The following is a 26142-nucleotide window of genomic DNA, read 5'->3' as shown; positions in this document are numbered from 1 at the left end:
ACGCCCCGTTACCTAGCAACCCCAGCTGAGTTCCAGCATGTTTGATCAGCTGGTTTTACCGCTGTACAGTGGCTGCTGGAAAAGACAAGTGTTTTGTTGCTGACTTACCATTCAGAAACCATTTGCTGCATACTTACTGGTTGTGCAGGAGGCTCCACTTCTGCTTTTCAAAGATGTACGGTTGTATAATTGCGCATCTGTTTGCTGCCATTTTCATGTGTGAGTGTTAAACACTGAGTTAGAGGCGTGGCTAGCAGCGGCTTATTTGTATTTAAAGTGACAAGAGGCTCTGAAAGTTGGAAAATAAAAGATAGTATGCGTTAGGGCTGTGTAATAATATCGATTTTGCGATGTATATCGATATTTTCTTTCCTAGAAAAAAATCGATATTCATCCACAAGTATCGTAACATCCAACTGTCACCTTGCTCACTCACTGCTTGCTTTGCTGGGAGAGTGATTAGGTCATCAGGCTTAGAGCGATTCCTTCAGATGTTAAGTGTCAAGGTTAAAAAGGTATCAAACTATTCAGAGCAGGGTACTTGGTGCGCTTTATTTACTTTACAAATTCATGTAAGCTACAGTTTGTACTGTTTCAATTAAAATAAATATGTTTTCTCACCACTTTTTTGATTCATTTTGTCCAGCTGTCGACTTTAAGTCTGTGTCCATGTCCAACCAGAGCCAGGTATTGTGTAGTTGGTGCTTTTAATCAGTTTTCAGTTAAATTAATTCAGTCCAACTCTATAACAGTCACAAAATGTCACCAAAATCATTCTGTCCCTCTAAAATCTTTCAGAAAATCGCCAAAATTGTATTGTTTGCTGAATATCACAATATATATCGTATCGTGAGCAGAATATCGCGTATCGTATCGTGAGATTATTGTATCACTACAGCCCTATTTTGCGTCTGGATGTTTCTTTTGGTTCATATCACACATATTGATGAACGCATGGTGGACCGGTATCGACCCAAACTCTCGCCCATTGAGTGTTGCAGTTTTCTGCCAGTTTTAGATGTCTCTGGTCCTACAAAGCTCATCCAGCTGGTTCAACTACCTCCTCTGCATGTAATAAAGTTCTGCTAATGAGCCACTGCAAATAAAACTTACAGCATAGCATTTGACTTTCAGCACAGCTACTTTAAGGAAACAAGTGGGAGCAGACATTATGTGGATACAAGAAAAACGGCAAACAAAAAGTTTGATGCATCACCGGAAAAGTTTTAGCTTACCAGCTCCTTAAGTCTTGCAACACAGTAACACAATCGTAATACAACAATCAACAAATCTTCCATCTGCTTCTGTTTGTTTTTTGCGAATTGCCACTTCTCTGCCGCACCTCCAGCTGGTGTGCGTCCTCTAATCCGTCCCCTAAAAACAGAAATCATGGCACTCCGCATCCATAATGCTCACTGCACATTGTCTGAGTGAATGCAGCCCTGCTCTCGCCCCTCAACGTGGCATCTTGAGTCACAGCTGCATCCTCATTAGGAAACATCAAGGAAATAAACACAGGATGAGTCTGTTTACATCCATGCACGACTCAAACTCGCTCACAGCACGACTGCCGTTTTACTTAGTTACAATCCAGAAGCGTTGGCTGCTAAATGTTTAATTGAACTTAACAAGAAGTTAGAAAAAGAGGAAAAATGTCAATCAACAATGTCAGTTTTAGAGTCAAAGTGGTATCAGCTGAGTCCAATGCTGCAAAAACTACAATGTTATTTACAAGTTGTTGTTTTTTAAGTTGTGTTCAGGTTTGAAGTCAGGAGAAAGTTGATGAACTGTAAAAAAATAAAAATTAAAAAGTGACACTGAGCAAAAGATAGGTGAGAAAATTGCCAAAAGTTGCCAGACATTGAAGACAATACTTATATGCATAATGCAACTCTTAAACTGAAGAAGTGGAAATATCTTACAGCTGTAGCTTGGACATTTAGCAAACCAGCACCTTTACTACGGATTTAGAAGCGCTCTGTGGTTAGTCACTGCAGAAGTAAATATCTCAAAAACTAATTCAAAAAGCTAAAATTTGGTGCCGTTCAGATAAACGCTTTATCTGAATGCATTTATTGTTACTGTGTGGTACATTTCTAACAACTGTGTTGTTAGTAGCTTTATCACAATACAATGTTAAATTGATGGATTTTCATGCCAATATAATGGTTCTTGACATCACAAAGTCTCTTATAATTAATTTTGATTCAATTCACATCTGCAATCAGGATGATGCAATGTCATACATCCAGAATCATTTTCATACAGCTCTGGGAAAGTGATCAGGTTTTCTAATTTACTCTTACAGGCTTGAGTAAAATGAATATTATAATTTTATTGTATGAGCTACTGACAACATGTCTGAAATTCCAAGCAAAAATTTTGTATTTATTTGCAGAAAATGAGAAATGGTCAAAATAACAAAAATGATTCTGAGCTTTCTTACCTCAAATAATGCAAAACCCCCAAAAAACTATAAGTTCATGTTCATTTAGAAACAACAATACTATGATTTAACTCAGGAAGAGTTCAGGAATCAATGTTTGGTGGAAGGTTTGCAATGGGGTTCAGTGCAGTGGGCTCCTCATTTGTTCTAGAGCTGTATATCAACTTACTATGAGAAACTTTATGCTCACAAACAACACCTACAGCCTACAGTCTGGCTGTTGACTCCCTGTTCAAACTGTCTGCCTCATAATTTCTTTCCAGTAGAGAAACTGCTGAGGGGGAAGGAAGAGATCACGTTTATACTTTCATAAAATGATTTCTGCATAGTTGATCTTTATGAATCTGTTTTTTTTACGTTTACTTTCTCTTTTTCACCACACATCCATCTGACTTGCTAGAAAACTGACTTTAGACTTGAAACAATCTGCTATTCATAGCAATTAGCAGCAGCGCTCTCCTGTTGCATGCGCTACACCATTAAGATGTTTTTTTCTTTGTTTCACACCCTTAAAACATCTGAATCGTGGTTAAATTTACCATGTCATTCACTGTTCAGCGTCTGATTTCTCTCTGTTATTCTGAACCACATTTCCCCCACATGCTTCAGTAGCTGCTTCATAACCTGGAACTACAACACTAATTTTTCTTAACTTCCTAATGTCGACGCTGTTCCGATCCATCAAACGCTTTGTCTTTTATTAATGCTGAGACGGTAAGAGAAACACATCTCCTCTCTGTATCGCAGCGTCTCAGAAACCTGGTTTGTTTCCTCCCAGCTGCAGTTTGACCTTAAAGAAAGTGATCAAACATTTCCCCTTCCAGCTCATGTGAGTTGGCAGGAGCAGAGCATGTTAGCATGTAGCCATAAAGCTGAAACTTTGCATTAATTATATTAGTGACAGTAAAACAACACCATTCGAGGTAAATGTGTTTTTATCTGCAGACCCCCATATGTGCTGGGTGAAGAGATTCCCCTCATGCAGCTGATTTGTCGTTGTTGCAGGCTGTGACCCAAAGGGTGTAAACAAATCGATCATGCCTGGATGAGCACAGGAAGCTGCTATGCTACTGTACACATCTGGAGGACAACATCTGTTCCTCAGAATTACCAGTTAAACCAATGGAAAGAAAAAATTATATTTAATATTAGCAAAATTTCGGTACGGGACAAAAAAAAATACATTTGTTAAATAGAAATGAACTCGAACATTAAAAATAAATAACTTTTTGCATAATTATGGCTGCATTTCCAACAATTCCCAACGTATAAATGTTGTGAAAACATTTCTGTAACTGCTATTTACTTTAAGTTGATCACAGTGTGTGAAATAATTTGTTCTTGTGTTTTACTTAAGATTTTTTATAATGTTTTAGTCGTCTGCAATTTTTAATTACTACACACCTTTTGACAAGGTCTCTGAAAAAGCTTCCTGTAAAGTAATGGTTAAATAAAAATAAAAAAGCACATGCTCTGACTTCTCTCTGTTACCAGACATGCTAATATTTGTGTATATAAGTTTTTATACACCAAATATTAAGACCGATGAACCATTTTTCTTACTTTCTGAAGTCAAATCAAGTTTCTCTTGTTTTAGGTCAAATAGAATAAGCTAAATTATTTCTATTTGTTAAAATCCACAATAATGACAGAATATATCAGATTCATAATAATCATCCTATGTAAACTTCTGATTTTAAATACATTGATAAATAAATCACTCATTATTATTGTGGCATTTAGCAAATAGAAATAATTTTGATCATTAAATCAAGAGAAGTTAAACATCACAGTGAGTAAAAAATATGAATGTGTTTTTTTATTTGACGTATGTAAACTTCTGGTTTCAACTGTGAGAAAAACTGGAGTTATGTAAGATCATTATTAGTGAGAATAAATTCTGCTTTGCACTTAAAATTTTCTCTTGAACCAAAAATTGACCTGAGCTGATAAAAGACATGGTGACTGAAGGGGGTTTTACAGCCGTCCTCACACAGGAGCAATCTCTGAAAAACACTAGACCTCCCTGTTGAAAGCTCTTCAGCGCTTCGTCTTTTCTCTTCCTCCATGATATCAGTGTTTTTCTGCTGAATGATTAAGTGTGGCTCACAAAAAGGAGAGAAATGGGAGAGGGAGCTTTAGAGAGAGCCGTAAGCTGATTAGTTTGTCTCCGTTAGCTTTGCTTTTCTTTTTTTTTCCCAGAGATAAACCAACATCTGTGCTTTCAGGGCTGCGTCTTGGTTTAGCTACGAAGGCTCTTCTGGTTGGAGGTTGAAATTGATTTTTTTTTTTAAACCTTGTTTTGTTCGTTTTATGATTTCTTCTGAGACTCTCTCCATTTGTCAGTCAGTTCCCCAGAGACGGACTGAATATAACCTGGAGAGGCCATAATCATCGCTTATTGGGCCATTTTTCTGCACAGCCGCTTCATCAAGCCTTTTTCTATCCAAACAGACGCAAAACGTCGGTTATTTAATTGGTTTTTGTCATTAGTATGAAGTTGGTTGCTACTGAATCCATCCTCCTGTTTTAAAATGAAACTTTATGAATTTGCAGACTTGTGAAACCTTTTCATTCTACAAAGCTGCGTAATACACCTATCGCTTAAACAGTTTGCTTGATATTTTTTGACTTTTTCCTTTTTTTAGTTGCAGAAAAAATAAACTGCTTTTATTTTTAATTTAACTTACTGGAACACAAAGACAACTCTGAGCATAACTCACACCAAGGATGTTCATTCTTTCTCTTTGAGAGGATTATTCATTGATATCCAAAGAAAAGAAAACAGCTTTTTTATTTATTTCTTTTGCCTGTTGTACTGACTCATACCAAACCATGTACAATGTGCTGTTACACTCCTATTGCATGGACCCCGTATAACCTGTTGCAACAAGATGTTGAAGCTTTAAATGTTGTATCAAAGTTATTGAATCAGACCTGAACAGCATCAATTATTTACTTCTGAGGTACAGTTCTCTTAAAAGTACTGATTTCTTTGGTTTTTGCTTCATTGTCAAACCTAAATGCTTCAGATCAGAACAAATTGCAAACAAAATAACGGTGGTGACTCAAGTCGATGTAAGCTGCAGTTTTCAAATGACAGAGTCACTTATTAGAAGAGATAAGCTACCAAAACCAAGCTGGTTTTATGTCTGGCGGTCTAAATTGTCCTGTTTGTGTGTTTGCACTGTCAAACTAATCACTTTAAAATATATGTTCCCCTCCTCGCCTGTGGGGGCGCTGCACGAAGAACCACTGAAGGAAACGACATCTCCCTTCTTCACAAAATAAAAGCATGTCATATTTTTGAGTTTGTAGGATTTCTCTTTAGTCTTTGATAAAAGGCCATGAACCATTTCTCCCACTAGCAGATTGTTTTGGTTGTATTTACCCAGAATGCCCTGCGCTATAGTTCGCTTCTGCTTTTGGAGCAGTCTCCGGTCCGATTGGCATTCATATATGCATTCGAACTGCTCCAGAGTTCACTGAGGTTTTTATGCGGACCAGAGTTCACTTGTTTATCGCATTCATACCCAAAAGAACCAAACTTTATTGGCAAACAAACAGGCTGGTGTGAATGCTGCTTTAGTTTTGCTTTCTGAGTTTCTACTCATGTGATTTTTTCACTTCTTTTTTTTCCGCAGAGATCCTGGGTCACTTAGACAGGTTTCTGGCCTTCATAATTGATTATTTTCAAAACATCTTCAGTGTTTAAATGTGCTTTATAATCTGAAACATTAAAAAAAAAAAAGTAAATCTTCAAGACAGCAAATACTTTTTCAAAGAACAGTCTATAGCATCGATATTCTAATCACGTTTGGAAACCTTCACCAAGTCTGCCTGCCTTGGTTTGGTAATTGCACATTTAGCAGACACACTGATATCGCCCAGATGCCTGTTTTTGTAGCGCTCCATCTGAATCCGACACAGCGTCCCCATCCTTTTCAGCCCACCAAGGTGAAAGCTCTCCTCAGGGATGTGATGCCAGCTCCGCAGGCAGCTGTTTGCCATTTTAATGGCCATGCTCCTCTTGTTTGCCACTGCAGGAGTCCCTTTTTTCCCTCCTTAATGTTTGTTAAATATGATAAAGGGGGGAACCTTTTGAGAAGAAATGGACCGGTTGGGACAATGAAAAGGGCCGTTATTATGACTCCAGGCAGGAATTATGGCTGTGATTAAGGAGGGCGAAACGTGTTTGTTTTGTCGTTATGTATAATAGATTTACAGCCGACACAGAGCCTCTTGTTTCGGTTTATTAAAATGGATTCAGTTTGGAGGCACTTGGCAAGTTGTAGGGCTGGACAATATGGCTGAAAAACTTGTCACGACATAAGCGTTTTATATCAGTGTCAATAATTATTGATTGGCTTTTTGTTGTTTGGTTTTATCCACAGTTTTCATTCCACACCATTTTTTGTTTTTATTTTTAAGCAGTTTTGAGGCACAGAGATGGAACATGAAACTGCTGCTGCGGCAGTTACTCAACACGTTGTTCCTAGGTAACCAGAAGGGAACTTGGAACTGCTTGTTACTCAACAGGTTGTTGCTAGGTAACCAGAAGGGAACTTGGAACTGCTTGTTACTCAACAGATTGTTGCTAGGTAACCAGAAGGGAACTTGGAACTGCTTGTTACTCAACAGGTTGTTGCTAGGTAACCAAAAGGGAACTTGGAACTGCTGTTGCTCAACAAGTTGTTGCTAGGTAACCAAAGAGTTATGGTGCATTCACACCAAACTTGATTTGAGTGCCAGTCACATCTGGTTTCCATTTCAAATCTACGTGGAAACGCATCGCCGCACGTTTTACGCACCAGGCGCTGCGCAATCGAAGCGTCTTTGAGCGTCCGACGCTGGAGTTGAAAAAAATGTAACTATCGCTGCTGAATCCGGAGCATCAACCAATAAGAGAGACTCCGCTGTGTGATGCAGTGGCCTGTCATTGGTGTCCTGCCAGGAGATGGAGGCACCGATTAGCAGCAGGTCGGCAAACTGGGTTTTCATGCGTATATGATCTACAATGATTATTAGAAGTACAATGATTAGTATGAACACAAACAGTTTGATAGTTTTAATAATTGCCGCAAAATGTAATAATGTTACCACTTATTTGGCAGAAAGTATTGCCAGGATTTTATTACCGTTTGTGTCAATTATTACATAAAACGGTTTTAATGTCTTATTACATTTAAAGCTCAGTTATATTACATTATTACGTAATGCAGCTTCTCTATTAATTATTTAGTGAGTGTCACAGGGTGAGAAATACTAAAGTTTATTTTTATGACACCTCAATCTAAAATGACTTTTTGGCACAAAGGGAAATTTATTTCGTCTTTCAAGGAAGCGAGGAAGTCTTCTGACAGCTGTGAAGTTCCTTGTTGTTCAGTCATAAGAACCCGGAGAGGAGGAAGACAAATCTGATCTCAGGAGTTGTGTGTCTGTGTGTATCTCATGGTAAATTTATCAGCTTCTTTGCTCTAAAGCTGCGAACGTCAAGACACAACATCTGAAGAGTTGGGTGTTACCTTTGATCCAAGTTTGAGCTGCAAAGACGTTGCTAAAAATAGTCAACGTTCTCCTGCTGACACAGATTTTATACAAAGGTTTTTATGAATATTGTACAGGCTGGATGGATGTGTCGTTTTTCAGCAAGTAATGGTCCGTCTTTTGAGTCTTTGCACGACAAAAGAGATGTTCCGCCCTCACCGGAGAACCGGGGCAGAATCTAAGGATGCAGAACCTCTGGGCCGGACAGGAACCTTTAGCTCCGTGTTTCTTACCAGCGTTTTGTTTCAGAGGCTTTCTGGGAACCTCTGGATTCCTGTTCGTCTTTCTTCCCTCCCTTCTACGCTTCACTGTGTTCCTCCTTTATTTTTTCACTGTGTCCCTCCATTCTTTCTTTCTTATATTTTATTTATTTATTCCATTTGTTTCCTGCTGTTATTTTGTCCTTTGTCTTCTGTCCTTTTTCATCCTTTCTTTCATTCTTTGTTTCAACCTTTCATCCTTCCTTTCATCCTATATTTAATCCATTTCATCCTGTTCCTTTTTTCTTTCTTTTGTTCTTTTATCCTGTCTTTTATCATTCCTTTTATCATTTCTTTTGTTGTTTGAACCTTCCTTTCATCCTTTTGTTCTTTGTCATTCATTTCATCTTATCTTTTATCCTTCATTTTTTTGTTCTTTCAACCATCCTTTCATCTGTTCATCCTTTCTTTCATCCTTTCTGTCATCCATTCATCCTATTCCTTTTTTCTTTCTTGTGTTCTTTTATCCTGTCTTTCATCCTGTCTTTTGCTGTTCCTTTTATCCTTTCTTTTGTTGTTTAAACCTTCCTTTCATCCTTTCTGTCATCCATTTCATACTGTCTTTTGTTCTTTCATCACTTACTGTTTCTTTCAACCTTCCTTTTGTCCTGTCATCCTTTATTTTACCATTTCTCTGTTATTTTCTCTCCTTCATTCCTTCTTCCTTCCTCTTTCCTTCAATACTTTTGTTAATTTCTTTCACTTTAAATTACAGCAGAAGTTATTTTTAAGTATTAGCTCATGTACAAATGACTGCCACACCTTTCAGATTTTTTTGGAAACACTTTTTAAAACTTCATTAACTTCACAGTCATGTTCCACTTTGTGCTGCTTTGTCACTTAAACATCCAGCTACAATCCCAAGGCGTTCATACATAAATGCGTTTGCTCCATGCAGGATAACTGATCGATCTTCACCCGACTGTACGGCTGTAAACCTATAGCTCTGAAATTAGACGATCAATTCAGCAATTAACTTTGCTCTTGTCGAGCTGTTATTGGAAAAAAAAAATCTGTTATTATTCTGCTCACACTCTGCAACAATCTGCTTATGTTTTCATTTCAGCTGTACAGTATTGTTTTAAATTTACTCTTTCAATGAGCTTTCAGCTGCAGAACAGAACCAGCACTCGGTTTGTTGCACATCTTATTTAGCAAAATGCAGTTATGCATTTACAGATTTAAATTTATAATCCAATTTAATTTCTTCACATCCCTGTAAGGTACTTTCAGTTGAAGTGTTTTTATAAACTCATCTTTCTTTCATCAATATTGAGATAAAATATGTTTATGTGCTAGAAAACTTTAAATTATTTGAAGTATTTTTCTGAGAAAAACAAACTAAATAACCAAAACTGAGGAACCTCCTTCTGTTTCCAACTCCTCAGCAAGGAAAGCGGCTATTGGCTGACTTAAGGCTCCCACATACTCGGGCGTACTTCAGTCCGCCGGACATTTCCGCGCACACATACATTTTTATGACCGTGTACTCTAACATCAGGTACTTATTTAACATCAGTACCTTCCGAACACCGGCAGGAACTGATGATCTTAAATGACCAACTATAATTTCTTCTCATGATTTGAAACAATGAGATCTTGTACAGGATTTGATGGAGAAGCCCACGCTCGCATTGTGGTTTATATTGTCATTATTGCAGCTATAATTGTTATTTTACACGCAGCAGCCCCGCTAATGATCTCCATTAGGCACACATGCATGTTTTCTCCGAGTGCATTGATTAGTTTCAAAGCAGAGTTGTGGCGCACAAACTCAGAGAGATTAAAACGAGCGACCGTAGGAGCGTAAACAGCTGACATGAAGGTCACCTCACTGGTTGTGAGGTAAATCAATTATGCTGCGTTTAAGGACTAATAGCAAGTAGAGGCTGTGAACGCATGAAATCCATTTTATGGTTTGTTTGAATGTTGTGGCTGGCAGGTTTTGCCTAAATGTTTGCTCTCATGCTGTGCTATAAATGTTGCATTTTCCAGTACGGTTAAAGGAGGTTGGAACCCGAGAAGGCATTAAACACTGAGATTTTAGCTGTCTGCATAAGTGATGAATGATGTGCAGTGATGCTTTAAAGTGCTTTCGCAGTGTGTGGTGACTTTTACAACAATAACTTTAGCTAAATGATTAAAGCAACTGTTCAGTACATGAGGTTGGAGAAGGTTTAGCCTGTTCCTCTGCAGTCTGTGTTTTCACCCCTAATAGAGACGTTTTCTGAACATTTTAATTACAGTTTTAACTCAAAGACAATGATGCCAACTCTAAATGGCTTCTGCCTGTCTAAAAGTCATTAAATGACATCATTAGCTAATTTCCATAATGGGCTATTTGCAGCATTTTTGGTGCAGATGGATGGTTTATTTCCCAAACGATTTTCACTGACAAATTACAATCTAATCAAGAAGAAAATGTTAGAAACAACACAAAGTATGTCTTTTTTATTTTATCTTTTTTTTTTTTTCAATTTTATAGAAAATAGGATCTTCATTGATTTTTAATCAAAACCAGATTTGGGCACTTATTTGTCAAAGTTAGCTAATTACAGCAAGAGTTGGGGAGGAAGAAAACTCCACTTCCTTTTTGATGAGAATAGCCAAGAAATAAAAAATTAATACCCAGATAATGCAAGAGAAAAAAAAAATCAAGAAATTGTATGTCTGTCAGACCAAAATACAAAACCCAGTTTTTATGTTTCAGTCTTATAATTAATATTAAAATAAAGAAATACTTAGTTCTATAAATTATATCAACCTTTTAAAAATAAATGACACCTGAATTCTCCTCTGCTTGCTGATTTCACTCTTATTAAGGAAGTAAAATGTTGGGATATTGCAGTGAATCATGAAGCAGCGTTTAGTCTTCGGCTGCTGTATTGAAAATGAATATTTTCTTTTTAAATATTGTCAGGTTGAATTTTTAGCATGACGACAGCGATATTAGGAGATTATTATCCTGCTGGTGGACCGTTATGTCGTCATGTTTTGACCACTCAGCTGTAAATGTGAAGAGTCTGGATTCAGAGATTTTCTCAATAAGCCATTCAGCCATCGTCCTTTCACACTTTGAGTCGTTACCCACGACTTGGCAAAGTTGTGACACATTTGAATATGTAGTAATTAAACTGACAACCACACCAAGTCAATCTAAAGAAGATCTCTGCTGAGTCATTTGGCTTCAAAACCCAATCATAAATTAAAAACCTCTCAAGTTGTTTGCTGTGTCATCATTGCATGAAAATGAACGTCTCAGACAGAAACCTCTGAAATTAAATATTTTTCTTCACCTCTTCATTATTAAGTTAGAAGTTTTTAAGGTTTTACTGTTGGAATTTGTTAAAAAGATGTTTTATCGTATATAACTGTAATACTGGATCATTCTGAGCAGTGCAGAAACTGTGAAGCCCCCGCTGTAGATGAAAGCGGTGTTTCTGTTTCAAGCTGCTTATTTGCGGGACCCCGACGCAGAAAGTCTGAAGAGAAGAGGCTCATCTTTGATCACTCTGCTGATCTCACCGAGGTGCCTCAATACGTTACTATTTTATTCCACAAACTCACTTTAAACCATGCATACCTCTAAGAAAGCGGCGAAGTGGGGTCGGAGGGAAGCTGCAACTTTTTTAGGGTACAGAAGATCCAAGTGAATTAACTAATGACAGGAAAATCATTTGGATTTTGCGCTGAAAATAAAACAACTCGGCTCAGAGAGAGACTAATGAAGGAAAAAGTCTGCAGTGATTGACATTTCAGATCAAAACAAATGCCTTCCTGTGTGAAAACCGGCCAGCTGCAGCTCGGTTTCGCTGTGGGTGGTTTTGTTTTGTCAGCAAGTTCAGATTCAAGTTTGGGTTTTTTTCTGCTCATTTGTTTGGCCCATCATTCACTTGTTATTCTGCTCATTTGTCAGGTCTGTTGAAGACGAAATCCAGGCTCCAACGATGCAGCATGTAGCGCTTTGCAACTGGGAAATGTGCAAAGGAAATTTCCTTTTACGAGGAAGAAAATGACTATTAATACGAGAGGTGGATTGTTAATTAAAATGCAGTTTAAATTTTTATGAACCAATATTTCACAGCCCATATAAGCCGGCGGCTGCAACGTTCCCGCACTGTGGGACTGAAACTATTCGTCTTCGGCAACAACTTGTGCCACTTCCATCAAACCGGCCATCATCCGCAGCTGTGGGCAGGGACAAATGACCCGGAACTGACAAGAAAAATCTCATTTCATCCAGAACTTAACACCCTGGCCCGGCTCACCTCTCAGCTAACGGCACAGCTTACAGAAACTGGCTATTTCAATCAGAGTACTGTGTAATCACATGATGGTGGTTTATGTGGATGGTACGCTTTGGGATTAGGGACCCTAAAGTAGTAATTCACCAACAGCCTGTTTCTTTGTTGTAGATTTCTGTCATTTCCATTGGTGGGGGATGTTTCTGACAGGTCTGTTTCCACAGTCCAGTTTATTATTCCAAGTCGGACATTTAAAATTTTAGCTTCAGGTGACACTTACTTGGAGCTTTAAGAAAGTCTTTCTCCCTTCCAGGTGTCTGCCGCTTTGACATTTTGGTTCCATTAAATGTTTCAGACGTTCAAATGACTTTTAACCTCAGACAGCAATAACCCACATAAATACAACTCCACACCAATTTGGTCCTATGAGAAAACATCATTGTCCACTGGTTAAATAATGAGTCAATTGTGAATTTCACTCCCTCTACCTGACTTTTGTCCGACTTGTTGGGTCAAACACTTACAAAACTGAAATCTGTCTGACAACATGGAGTAGACAGAAGAACCCATATCTAATTAAAAACATAAATGTGAAAGAAAGTCTGTATAGGAATGATTACGGATTCGTTGTTTGTACTTTCTGACTGCAGTGAAACATACAGAGAATTGCTCTTCAGAAATGACTTCTCCCCATGAGTAGTTGAGCTATTATTCCCAAAAACACAATAACACCTCCAGGAAGTCCCAAAATTACTCAGACTGTCATCTAAAGCACTGCAGGCCTCGCTTGCATTAATTAATTCAACTAAAAGAAAGAGACGCTGCCAAAATGGCCTCTATGGTAGAGATCTAAGGTCAAAACGACTGCTTACCTAACAAAACAGAGAACAGTTTCACTTTTAGAGTGTAGTCAATAGCAGTAGTCAATAGAACAATCAATTCTGCTCTAGCAGAAAATCCTGAAGGAGAAAGTCTGGCCAAGAACATTCAAGTCATTCAGGACAAAGAGTCGAAGCACAGCAGGACCTCGACCTACAATCAAAACCAATATAAATTAAAGGCTCTGGTCTGGGCTCATCTGACCAGAACCTTTAACTGACCATTCTTGCTGGAAAACTCAACTGTGACTGAAGAGAAATGTAAGAGACAGACTTCCTGTTGTCACAAACACTTGATTTTAGTTGTTGCTAATGGTGGCACATCCAGGTATAATTTTAGGAGCCAATGTCTTTTTTGACAGAGCCAGGTTAGTTTTAAGAACTTCCTTGTTTCCAGAATTTGAAAACTGTTTTAATTTTACTCACATCATATCTGTTTGATCGTCTTAAACCAAAGATGGCAACTTGAGTTTGAGACTCTGATTCAATGAATGTATGAATGAATGACTTCAGATTGGACTTGGATAGATTAGAGTTCTTTCACACTTGATAGTCGGGTAAACTCGGTTTGATTGGGGACCAAAATTGCAACTTTTCTTACATTTTCAACTGGCGTGGTTTGCTTTCACGTTGCACTGTGTCAAACACTCCAAACTCTTTACGCAACCTGCTGAGTGGTTGTTTTTACCCAGAATGCCCTGTGTTATAGTCTGCTACCTGCTTTTGGAGCGGTCTCCGGTCCGCTTGACATTCACATATGCATTTTGAACCCTTGTACCGCAGCGGAGTTCACTTCAAGCAACCCAAGACCTCAGTTTGTAGGCCAGAGTTTGCTTTTTTGGTCTGCATCAGAGTTGAGCCGGACTTTCTGGGCCAACAGACTAAAGCAAACTAAAGACTCGAGATGTGACTTGGGCTCATAAATGACAAAAAGTGCAGGTTTAACTTCCTAATCTTCAGCAGTATAGAGTTAGAGAGGCAGTAGATGTCATAGATTTGATGAAATGAAGCTTATTTCATTGGTCAGACACAATGACCAATGACCATTTTATTGGAAATGGTCATTTTCCAGTGCATTTTGAATGCATGTGGTCATTGGTCATTGGTCAATGACCAAATAACTGGTCACTGTCATTTCACTGGTCATTGTGTCTGATGACCAATGACCATAAGACACAGTGAAGTTTTCCAACTCCATGACTTCATATGGAGTTGGAAAACTGATATGAACGTTTCCCTCTGAAGGAAAACCGTACCGTTTTATCGCCCACTGTTTGGTGAATCAAGCTTCTAATGAGTAAAAGTTATGATTTCTAAATTTCTGACTTACCAGTCACCAGTCTGAGTTGGTGAAGTTAAGAATCGGCAGGTCACAACGATGCCTCAGTTAACCTTTGAGCGTATGCACTTGTTTTAGGACGGCAGGATCATCAGTTTTGAACTGTGCCTTTACAGAGCTACATCACTACAACCAGTCTTAACAAATTCCAGCTTTCCTGTTTTATCCACCCTATCTTTGTGAGTCTCTGTGTGCCTCCTTTTCTCCACCCCCCTGCCTGGATCTTCCCCCTGCCTCCCCGCCGTGAGGGTGGGTAAGGGCTGCGCCCAGGGCAGGATGCTGAATTAATAAGACATACTGCTATGAAAGGTATAGATCAGAGTGGAAAACAGCGCCCTGGGCTGATGCACAGCGACTGAAGGTGGAAGAGAAGGGAACAAAGACGAAGAGAGAGGGCGAAGGGAAGATGCAATGCCTCAAACTGCATGGGAATCTGAAAAGGGAGAAAACAAAGAGTTGAAAAGGTGAAGGAGGGACGACGAGGTCAAAAATGATCAGCTCAGTGGGAGAGCTTATCTTTAGATAATGATGGTGGGAATTTGAGATGTTTTCTCCAAATTTCTTTGTTTTAAGTTGTGTGATCACAGAAAAAGGCAAGAAGTTTGGATTTTAATTCACAACTCAACTCCGTAAATCAAATCGATTCTTCTGTGAGCGTATCGTTTTAGGTTTCATTAATCCTAGCCCCAAGGTTCTGGCAGTAGAGCTAAATCATTAAAGTACAACTAATTTCTTTTTAGTCTGAAGACGAGAGCTGCTTGGTTCTTGATATAATCTAATATTCTACATTTCTTACTCTAAAGTATCCAGATATTTCCTATTATTCTGATATTTAGTAAAAAAAAAAAAAAACTCAGCACATGCCAATAAAATGACAAAAAATGACATTTTCCACAAATGTTTGTTGTTTTTTGTTAAAATGAAGAGACGTATGTTTCATCATTAGGTCTACGATATAATGATGTTGTCAGATAAAAGACCTCATATATTATGTTTTCAATATTTTAGAGCTTTAAATCAATAGTTCCCAAGCATTTTCATTTTCCCCCCATTTTTATTTTCTTTTATTGATTTTGCCGCTTTTTCACCCAATTTCAGTACATTAACTGACCATTTGCAGGTATACGTGGAAGCGGATAGTGTTGCACAGTAGAGGGAACATAAATGAGTCCATTTTCCATCCTTGTTTAGTTTGCCAGGTGTTTTTAACAAGGGGACAAAAGCTGTTGAGAGGACGTTTGGTTGTGCGGATCTAAAACTGTCTAAAAGTGCTATCGCCAGCACGTTCTGCATTAAAGCCATTGTGATGGTAATTCTGTCACCCCTAATGGACAATTAGATATGCTAGCAGATAGAAAGCACTCCGCATAACAATCTCTGGGTTCTAATTACCTCACCAAATGGCGTGGTTGTTCATGTTTCTGTGGATCACAAGAGCAATAAGACACGGGAGCAGGGGTAGATTGAAGGTTAAAGGGGGCAGTTGCCATATTAAACGTGTCCTTCGCTGATAAAGGCCTGATGGATGAAGAGCTGCACCAATGTTCATACAACTGTCAAATAATGGCTCCTCTCAAGGATTTCTTTTAGTGGCTTGAAATCGGTGCTTTGCCTTTCTGTCACAAGAGAAAACTGAATCTGCAAAAAACACACAAAATCTTAGTAATTTTGGTCTTTTTCTAGAATAAGACAAAACTAGTTTACAAGTAACTTTTCAACATACAGTATGAGCTTGATTTTAGTCAGTAATTTCTTAATATGGAATAAAAATACTTATTTTACTAAGTACAAGACATTTTGTTAAGGAAGGTTGGTGGCATTTTTTTTGGCTCTAGTGGCCAAATTTGATAGTTAATTGACAGGAAAGTGGGCAATGAGAGAGGGGAAGACACGCAGTAAAGGTCGCCAAGGCCGGGAATCGAACCTGCGACAGCCACGTCTAGGACTGAGGCCTCCATATGTGGGCTGTGCTCAACCCCTGCACCACCACTGCACATTGGTGGCATTAGCCAACTGTCACTCTTTGGTTACCTAGCAACTCACTCATTCTGTGGTTACCTAGCAACAACATGTTGAGTAACTAGTGCAGCAGCAGTTTAAAGTTCTGCCACTCTGCCTCATAACTGCTTAAAAACAATAAAAAAATTCTGGAGTGAAAGCTGAAACCAGCTTGGCAGTATTACAAATATTTAAATCAAAAACTGATTAATAATTAACAATATTGACTGATGCATTTTTCAGACATATCGTCCAGCCCTAATGTATAATAAATCTAAAGTCTTGACTTTTGTGTCTATATCTTTGTGAAGGGAGAAAAATTGTTTGCTGTTTAATAAAAGATGGTTTACTGAGCTTTTCCTCCACTATCTCGTTTGATTAAATGTTTTTAATAACTTTACCCTCATTCCTCATCGCCCTGTCTCCTCTTCTTCACAGGTAATGAGTTGCTGTACCGCAACCGAGACGGCGACGTCGTCAAGTACAACGTCGACACCGACGAGCAAACTGTCTTGGTCCAAAACAAGAAATTTGTAAGTCACCCTTTTTCTGCTTTTTTCCAGTATTATCATAATAATGACAAGACAGTTCTGCTGACGGTGGAAGGCCTTAAATTAAATCCTAGCTCTTCTTCTTTGGGTCAGCAGATCCAACCTCCTGCAGCTCCTTCTATTGGAAAATTTAATCAAACCATGCATCATGTTTTAGTGAAATGTGATTCGAATATGTGGGCAGACGTCAAGATAGAGATGCAATAACATTATATCAGCAATCATACTGGCGAAGCGCAAGTGCAAAGATTAATGCAACCCCCATTTACGTCTGAAGCAAGACAATCTGTCAGACAGCTTTTAAGGACTGGTTTAATAAAAACAGCATGCATGGTTAGCGATGTGTGTTTCTGTTCTGAAATCTACGTCTGATTCACAGGAAATGTACAAAGCCAGCAGGTATGAGGTGTCCCCGGACTTGAAGCATGTGCTGCTGGCCTACAACGTCGCGCCGGTGAGCTTCTCATTTGTTTGCTTGTTTTTTGAATTGGCAAACTGACAGCCAAATATGTCAGGAGAGAGCGGAGAGAAGGTGGTGGGGGGAAGTAATCATGGCGAGGTGTGAAGGCTTGGCGCACACAGGCGAAGTGGGGGGTGGGGGGTGCCAGGTTTGGAGGGGCGAGCACAGCTGAGCGGAACTGCGGCGAGGGAGGCAGAAACACAAACAACCCCCTCGACGCCTCGCGGGGCTCACAGAGCCGCAGATGAGATCGACGGGCGAGAGCAGGAAGTATTGGCTGGGAATATATCATTTCTGTGAGGTTCTTGAATAAAGTGCCCCGCAACTGCACTGGATGATATGGATCAAAGCGCTTTCGCCTCCTAATATAGCTGCATCAGATATATTGAATCATTCACCTGCTTACCTGGTGTTCGCCTTCGTTCTGGCTTTATTCTCCTGCAGCCAGAGTGTTTGTTCCTGTTAGGCTCTGAAAGATGCCTGCAGATATATAATCTGCTGTTATTGCCTGAGATGAATAGAGAATATTATGACAAACTGGATGGTGTTGTGGTGTTTGTATTTGCATTTATTATCCAACTGAACTCCCCATCACTTTGATAGATGACAGTCATTCCTCCTGTATGCTCATTGAAGCGGCACACAGTCACATATCCGTGCTTTATTTCTCTGTAACGTGCAGGATGGATGTAATGCGCACCAAATAACGTGAGAGAATAGCAAGACGTGCGTAACTCTTCCAAATTACAATGTTAATGTTTTTATTACGGAAAGTGAACTCAGATTAGTAGATAATTAATGAATATATCCAAAACTACAAGAACAGTATCTGCATAATATCCTTATTAGAACTAATTCAATGCAACCCTCATTAAAATCAGTTCAATTGATAGTTTACCTGTATAGTTATGCAACATTTTATCAATGCTGGTGTGGAAATTATTTAGGAACTACAGTAAATTCACAGTTCAATGTAAGCAGATTTTTCTTTGGAACGTCACTCCAAATTATTTACATGAAATTTGCCTGTTTGGAGCTTTTTCTCCTAAAATAATTATAAGAAAACCAAAATCAATAGTGACAGTGCTATTTGACGTACTATTAGCTAATCCTGAGTTAGCATGTAATTCAGGACTTTTTTAGGCTGTAGATAAGAACTGCTGACTCAGACTATGGATACACAGTTTCCACTTTGTGTAGGTATGATTAATACGGTTTATTTGGTATGTGAGCTGTTATAATAGTCTGCTCTAAAGTTTTTAGATGAGATCTGTGGATTTTAGCTATTCGACTTTGGTTGCTAACGTTTGCAGGTACTTACAATGGCTTTCAACCCTTAAAAATGTAATTTTGTTACATTTAAACCACAAGCTTTATTGGGATGTTATGTGATAGAAGGCAAATGGACATTGTGCACAGTCAAACTGAATCAGGAAGAGTTGGAAATAGTCTGTCATGATGTGTTGTGGTAAAATCTGTGGTGGGTTTTTGTGCATTTAAAGTTAAATGTGCAGTAAAGGCCAAAGTTATTCATACCTCATTTAGGTTTAAATTCAACTTCATTCATTTAAGATGTCTCTTTCTAATTGGAAATTAGGCTGGGATTTTCTCAAAAAGTAATTAAACTGTGAAGTTTCAAATAATTTGTAAGGTGATATTTTGAAAATGTATCTTTTCTATATGAGCTGCAGATATTTTAGGTTCCATTAACTTTACTTCCAGTTATAAGAAACTACGTGAACTTGGTTATTTTAAACCTAAATCTGCCAGAGGAGTGAATTATATTGGATTTGCGTATAAATAATTCCTGCGTCTGAACGTGAATGTTCGACGGATCGGGAGTTACTCTGTTTTTCTATATAAATAAAAAATGAAGTAACAAGTTGGAGCTTACATCAATATTATTTTAAAAGTGTCTGTTTTATGCAAATGTTTTAAAAGCTTCTTAGATATTGCTTGTTTCTTTGTATTATTCATTAACAACTCTGTCTCTCTGAAGGATTTATTAATGTGCTAATCCTGTTTGTGGTTTCTTTAATCTCAAAGAAAACACTGTTGTCCAGTTTAACCTCTGTGGACTTTTAATACTTTAGTGATTTCACTGAGCAGAGGAACAAAAAACAAATGCTTTTTGTAAATGAAAAGGAGTTTAAACAAAGTATTTTTCTTTGCAGGTGTACCAGCATTCCTATACGGCTTTTTACATCATCTGCAGTCTGGAGACTCCGTAAGTCTTATGACAGATTCATTGGGTTTTATTATGTGAAATCTCATCAGACCTTCTTTCAAGAAGATTAATTCCAAAATCATCCAGCAAATCACCTCAAATCAACCTTATTTATTTCTGAAAGCTGGCTGTAAATCTGAAACCACAGCTAACTGCTTTTCAGCATTTTGTCCCTTCGACATCCTGCTAGAATCGGGCTATTTTTGATCCTGTTTTGGATATTTTTGCATGTCTGAGATGCTTTTTTGTTCCTTCAAGGTGCATGTATATGTATATCAGTATAATGATTCAAATTGGTATGGCCACGACTGATCATATCGCATCACATCAGATTTAGGTTGTCACATTAAACCATCCTACCACAGTACATCCACCTCAGGTCTCGTAAAATCTGTAGCATTTTCCACAAGTTTCCAGAACTTCCACCGTCAGTTTTAGCAAAGCTATGGAGAAAGAAACGGCAACAATCAATCAAGTTTATTTATTTAATGACAAAGCAGTTCAAAGTGCTTTACATCATAAAAACATCATACAGTCACCACATTTTGTCAAGTACCATCAGATATGTTAGTCAATGCTCCAGTGATTGTTGCCTTATGATTCAAAGGAAACTCTGAGCAGTCAGTCCCTCCAGTTTGTTGAGAATTCACACAAAATCAACACTTTTAATGCGCTAAAACATAATTAGGAGTTTATTGCAGGTTTTTCTTAAAAATTGTCAGAAACGTTCTTACTTGTACTGAACAGCTTCTTCAGCCTTAACTGGTCTCAGATTATAGTCCATGATCTATACAGCATGTAATTAAATGTCGACTTTACTGTCATAAATAAGTGCAAATATTTCTAAATTGGTACCACAAACACTTTGATTTTTATTGCAAAAAATCACAAAAAAAAAAAAATTTATGAAATCCTGGAAGAACAGAAAAAAAAATATTATTTAATTTTAAGAATTCATTCATATTTTAACAGCTTTTATTATCTTAATTTGGCCCAAAACAAAAGAGTTCAAACTACGGCTTGTTTTTTTTGTATCCTAGCAACAGTTACTGCTGATAATAGGTGCAATTTGGGGGTGTACGTACCTTTCGCACCAAGTTCAGGCCTATGTCTTTGTGCGAGAGCGAAAGTTGTTAATTTAAGTGAGAGGAGCCGCAAATGACACACATAGATTAGCAGCCGGGCCCCCAAGAGCCACCAAGTGTCTCACTTGGAGCGCCGCCAGCCTGGTGTGGCTCTGATGAGGTTGCAGGCTCCAGCTCTGCAGGAACCCCGTCGTCTTAATTAGTTGTAAACTGGGCCTTAGGGAAATGCACTAAACAAACTCTGCAACAAAAGTTGATTTAATCTAAATGTTGAGCACTTAAATGGCTGAAGGGGAGAAACAGAAATTAGTGAAGCAATGCAAGTTTGCACTCCCTGCAGTTGTAATTTATTTCCATTAAATCTTAATAAAAGAGGAGCCATTTACAACTCTATTTAGTATGGCTCTTGCTTTTGATAAACAAAATGTATGACATTAGTTTCAAAATAGTATTTTGCATCTTTAAGCATATGAGTACGGAGTAAAAACACTGCAAAAACAAAATCTTACCAAGTATTATACCAAGTTATTCCAAGTGAAGTAATTTGCCAGTAGAACGAATAGTTTTTCAATAATATTAATGAATTATTGACGAAAACAAGCTCTTATATCTTGCTGAAAATGTACTTGTAAGTTCGTTGTCTTATTTCAAATGTAGACAAAAATACTTAGATTTTGTTATTTTGCAGTGAAAATGACCTTATTTAAAATCATTTTGTGATGTATTTTTTTCATTTTGTCATTCATGGATGCACATAAGAAGAAAATGGAAAATACTGTCATGCTACAGCTTTGGCATCCCACAGTAAAAGCTCAAAGCTTACAGACAGATGAATCACTTTCAGATCTCAATGATGGGATTTTTAACCCAGGGAGGTTGTTGCTTTTTGAAGTCTTTTCCCACATATCTGAATTTATATCCCAAAGTTGATGCTTGTTTTCCCCCTTTGATTTATCTGAGCTGCAGGTCCCAGCATGGCAGCATTGTATCTGTTTATATATATGATATAATGTGCTGCCACCCAGTGGTGTCGTCCTCTTTAAAGCCACATTCACATCTCAGTGGCTGACCTCATTCATCGTCAGCACCAGACAAAGACAAAACGTCAGCAGCACCTCTAATTCAGCCGCCTGCACCGCACAGCACTGTTCCCAATAAGGAGAGGTGACACCCTTACACACTGTGGCTATTTATGGAGACACTTGAACCTTTGTTCGAAGATGTTCCACACTTGTTCTGCTGATGCTGCTGCAGCGCTGGGAGCTGAAAGTCATTGTGTTTGTGTTCAGGCGTCTTCACTTAGCTTCTCCCCGTCTGTTTCCCCCCCAGAGAAACCTGGAACCTGAATCCTCCGGAGGTCCGAAATGCTCAGCTGCAGTTCGCAGGCTGGGGACCCCAGGATCAGCAACTGGTAAAAAAAAAAATTATATTTCACCTGTTCCGACCGAGGTTATCTAAAACCAGCAAAATAACTGAAATTGGGAAAACATTTTCATAAAAAAGAAGTAATTAATGTGGAAAAACTATAACTAACAGGAACTAAATCATACTGAAAATATAGATGTGACATACTTTGTTTTTGTGTTTATTATTATATTTTTTAGCCTTTTGAGTTTATGTTTTCAATTTAGTTTGACAGTTTTCGTCAGCTGTCGGCAAATTACGTCACTCCGTAATCATCCTAGCGGCTACGCTAGTAGACAAAGTGGCGACGGCAAAAGTCGGGAGAAAACGGCAACAGTTGGTTGGTCCACAATAATTAAATAAAAAAAATATTCAGTATTCATCACCTAATTAATGTATAATCAATAATTTGACTTTTTTAAATTTTCCACCCAAAAGGAAAGTATAAAAAAACTAAAACTATTTCTATAACTAAATAAAACTGAAGTAAAACTAAACAATATTTTACTAATAAAAACTATACTGAACTATTATAACTCTGATTCTGACTGATTATTTTCTAAGATAAATTTATTCAGAGTTAACAAAGTGAACATGAAACTTTTCCAGGGCAGCCAGAGAAAAGTGATGCCCTTCACCGTCTGTTTATAGTTTTAATGGAGGATAAAACTAATTACATCTGAAGCCAGGGTTTCTCCTCTGGGACTTTATATTGGCTGTTCAGTCAAAGAAATAAGAGTGTATTAATTAGAAAACACACGCCTCCTCAAGTTGCAGTTATTCCGTATAAAATCTCCTGTATTATTTTTGATGGAGGCTTTAAATTATGAGTTTCTGTTTGTTATGCTCATTGTGCCTGCTTGTGTATTTTACATAGTTTTAAACCAATTAACTTAACTGGAAAACATTTTTTTCCCATTGCGCACAAAAGATAAACTTTAATATTGTTTTAGTGAGTCAGTTATCGTTGTTATTAAGCGCAGGAAGTGGAAAGTATGACATTGTTTCAGGTCAAGTTCAGCTTTTTTAGCCCATTTTATCAGATTTAAACTTTCTTTCTTTTCAGATGTTTTTTCATCTTTCACACAAACATGCTTTGATGGATTTGGTTTCCCATTCTCTAATTCTTTTTTTAAATAATTTTAGCCATTTATTTAGTCAGATTCTTGATTAAATGTTATGTTTTTGGTCAAGCGATACATGTGCGCCTCATCTGCAGAGGTTATCAGTGTCCAAACTAGTTGCAACAAAATTTTGATAAAAAATTACAAACATTGTCTTTTGTTAATTATTTCACACACAATATTTCACAAGATGTCGGATTTCTGCAGAAAAACCTGATAATTATTGTAAATCTTGCAGATTTTTCTTCTTAAAAACAACAAAAAACAATGCAAGCAATGTCCTAAATGTTTTTTTTATCTTGAAAAACTTTCAGTTGGTGATCCTATTTTTCTATCAAACATGGCTGGATTTTCATTTTTACAAGACATAAATTTGTCTGCTGCCACAGTGAAAAGTTGCCCTTAATTATTTCTAAATGTTTTTGCATCAACTTCCTGAGTTGACAAACCAAACCAGAGCCGTTTTTATTCTGTAGCGAAGGGCCGCACAAATTCACTCTGAGGGCCACAAATGGCCCCCAGGCTGCATTTTGAACACCCGTTATGAATCTTCAGTGCAGCAGTTTAGGATTTATTTTCCAACCTTGAGACTTTTGCTGCTCATCCGTCCATCAGAAAGATCATTTAGGCTACGGAATCGATTAAAACTAAAGTAATGTTTTAAAATGATCTAATCAACTTTTCTTCTAACTGAATATGATCAACTGACTTATTAAAGTCAGGGTTACACTTTATAATAAATGACTGGTTCATTTTAGAGTAAAAATGTAATCTAACTCCACCGTTCTCTCACTCTTCAGCTAGCTGCATCATTAAAAGCTGGTTGGAAATATCAAAATAAAAGCACTTCCTGTTCCACAGTGATTATTTACCTGCTACACTTGCTTCTTTATTATGTTGTAATTTATTTGAAAAATATATGTACTTTTTGGAAATTAAAATAAAGCCTTTAAATGTGGATTTATGTGGTTTTCCAATATTTTTTTTAATTCTCCAGCTCAGACTGACGGGGGGGAAAAACAGCCTCCAGTCATTCATTTGATGGGAAAATGTTTAATTCAGCCATTGGATAAGTGAAGTTGCTCCTCAAGGACTTGGGATTTGACTAGGACCTGAAAAAATGTGAATTTTCATCACCTTTGCCTAAAACTAGCTTTGGATTTGTTTGTGTTTGTGCTTAACTTGTTAGCTACATCTCATAACTGGTCAATGCATCCTAATTTAATAATCAAGAACAGGTTTGGAAAAAAATAAACTTTACGGATCTCTTGTCCAAATGTGATATTTTTACCTTTATGACTGAAAACATCTTGTCCTAAACAAACAAAGTGAGGTTTTGTGATCCCATTTGATCAACTCTAAAACCCTCTAGATGTCTTAAAGTGAACAACAACTCCCCAGACAAAAAGCAAATTCACATTTTCTATCACTTTTTAATGGATGTTTCTGATTAACTGTGTAGAGCTGTTGTTTCTTTAAAGAACAGCGGAAGCAGGATTAGGATTTCTCTCCTTTGTAGTTGAAGTTTGCAGTAAGAAGCTGTGGAGAAACACGTTTGCACTGACTTAGCCGTTTGATTTAAAACCAGAAGCAGAAAGGCAACTCAGCAGAAACAAACAGGAGGCGCCATTATTCCTGCTGGTGCCTTTAAAGTTGCCAGTTTGGTGATGTATTGTAAGAAGAAGTCTGCAAACTGAACTCGGTTTAAAATTACAGCGTTTTAGTTCAGTGTTTGTGGGCCACAAACTTGATATTAGCTTTTTGAATGAACAGCATGAAAACAAGGCTGAAAGGTGAGAACTTGGGTTTAATCGAATGCTCTATGAAGAGATGCTAACTTCTAAGAACCAAGGGGTCTGTTAGAAATACTTAAATGCTTATATTTCAGAAATCTACTCTAAACTCTCCTTGAAATGTAGACAAAGGACAGGGAGGTAACAGAGGGTGCATTTTCCTCTTATTTCTGAACCTGAAACTTATTCATAAATGTGCAGATGTCTTGAGGCTTTAAGGGCTGAAACTCATAAAAGCTGTTTTTCTTATAAAGAGCTGAGAGCCATCTGCTCCTCATCCCTTAAGGACACAGAGGCTGGAAGAGAACAAACTAAATGGTGCATTAAAATGTTCCTTGTTGTTAAACAATATATAATTATAGCCGGGTGGCATGAGGGCTTCCCTTGTTTTAATAGTGACCATGTTGAAGTCGCCTATAAAATAAAGTAGATGCTTCATGCATAAAAGAGAAGATATGCCAAGTATTTTATGACATATTTAAATATACTGTAATTCTTGCTGGCAAATCAGTTTTTTTAAGAATGTGGAAATTAAATAAAATGTTATTGAAGAGCTTGGATTTCTTTCACATCTCTGTGCCATAAAAATGTGATTTATTCGTAAATCAGAAGTTCAGCTTCTTTTTTTAATAACTGTGAAACTTTACAAACACATTAGGAGAATAAAGAGGTTGAAGGTATTTTCTATTCGTTGCAAAACGCTTTTCCTTCATCAAATGGCTAGGAGTGGGTACATTTTCATCACAATATTTTGTAGTTCTATTGGTTATTATTTTAGGGTTATCT

The 26142-nt window shown here is 37.7% G+C and overlaps 1 protein-coding gene across 1 annotated transcript in view; it reads left to right on the top strand.

The window, feature by feature from the left end:
• Nucleotides 1-26142, top strand: part of dpp6a (dipeptidyl-peptidase 6a) — a 119669-nt gene that overhangs the window by 54907 nt on the left and 38620 nt on the right. The window contains exons 4-7 of the mRNA XM_015016739.1: nucleotides 17151-17245; nucleotides 17643-17717; nucleotides 19898-19950; nucleotides 22365-22446. Coding sequence (XP_014872225.1) covers nucleotides 17151-17245; nucleotides 17643-17717; nucleotides 19898-19950; nucleotides 22365-22446 — 305 coding nt within the window. The remainder of the gene's footprint in view (nucleotides 1-17150; nucleotides 17246-17642; nucleotides 17718-19897; nucleotides 19951-22364; nucleotides 22447-26142) is intronic.

Source organism: Poecilia latipinna, unplaced genomic scaffold, assembly GCF_001443285.1.
Source record: "Poecilia latipinna isolate Pla-1442-1.1 unplaced genomic scaffold, P_latipinna-1.0 Scaffold74, whole genome shotgun sequence".
NCBI lineage: Eukaryota > Metazoa > Chordata > Actinopteri > Cyprinodontiformes > Poeciliidae > Poecilia > Poecilia latipinna.
This window is presented reverse-complemented; position numbering and strand designations above follow the sequence as displayed.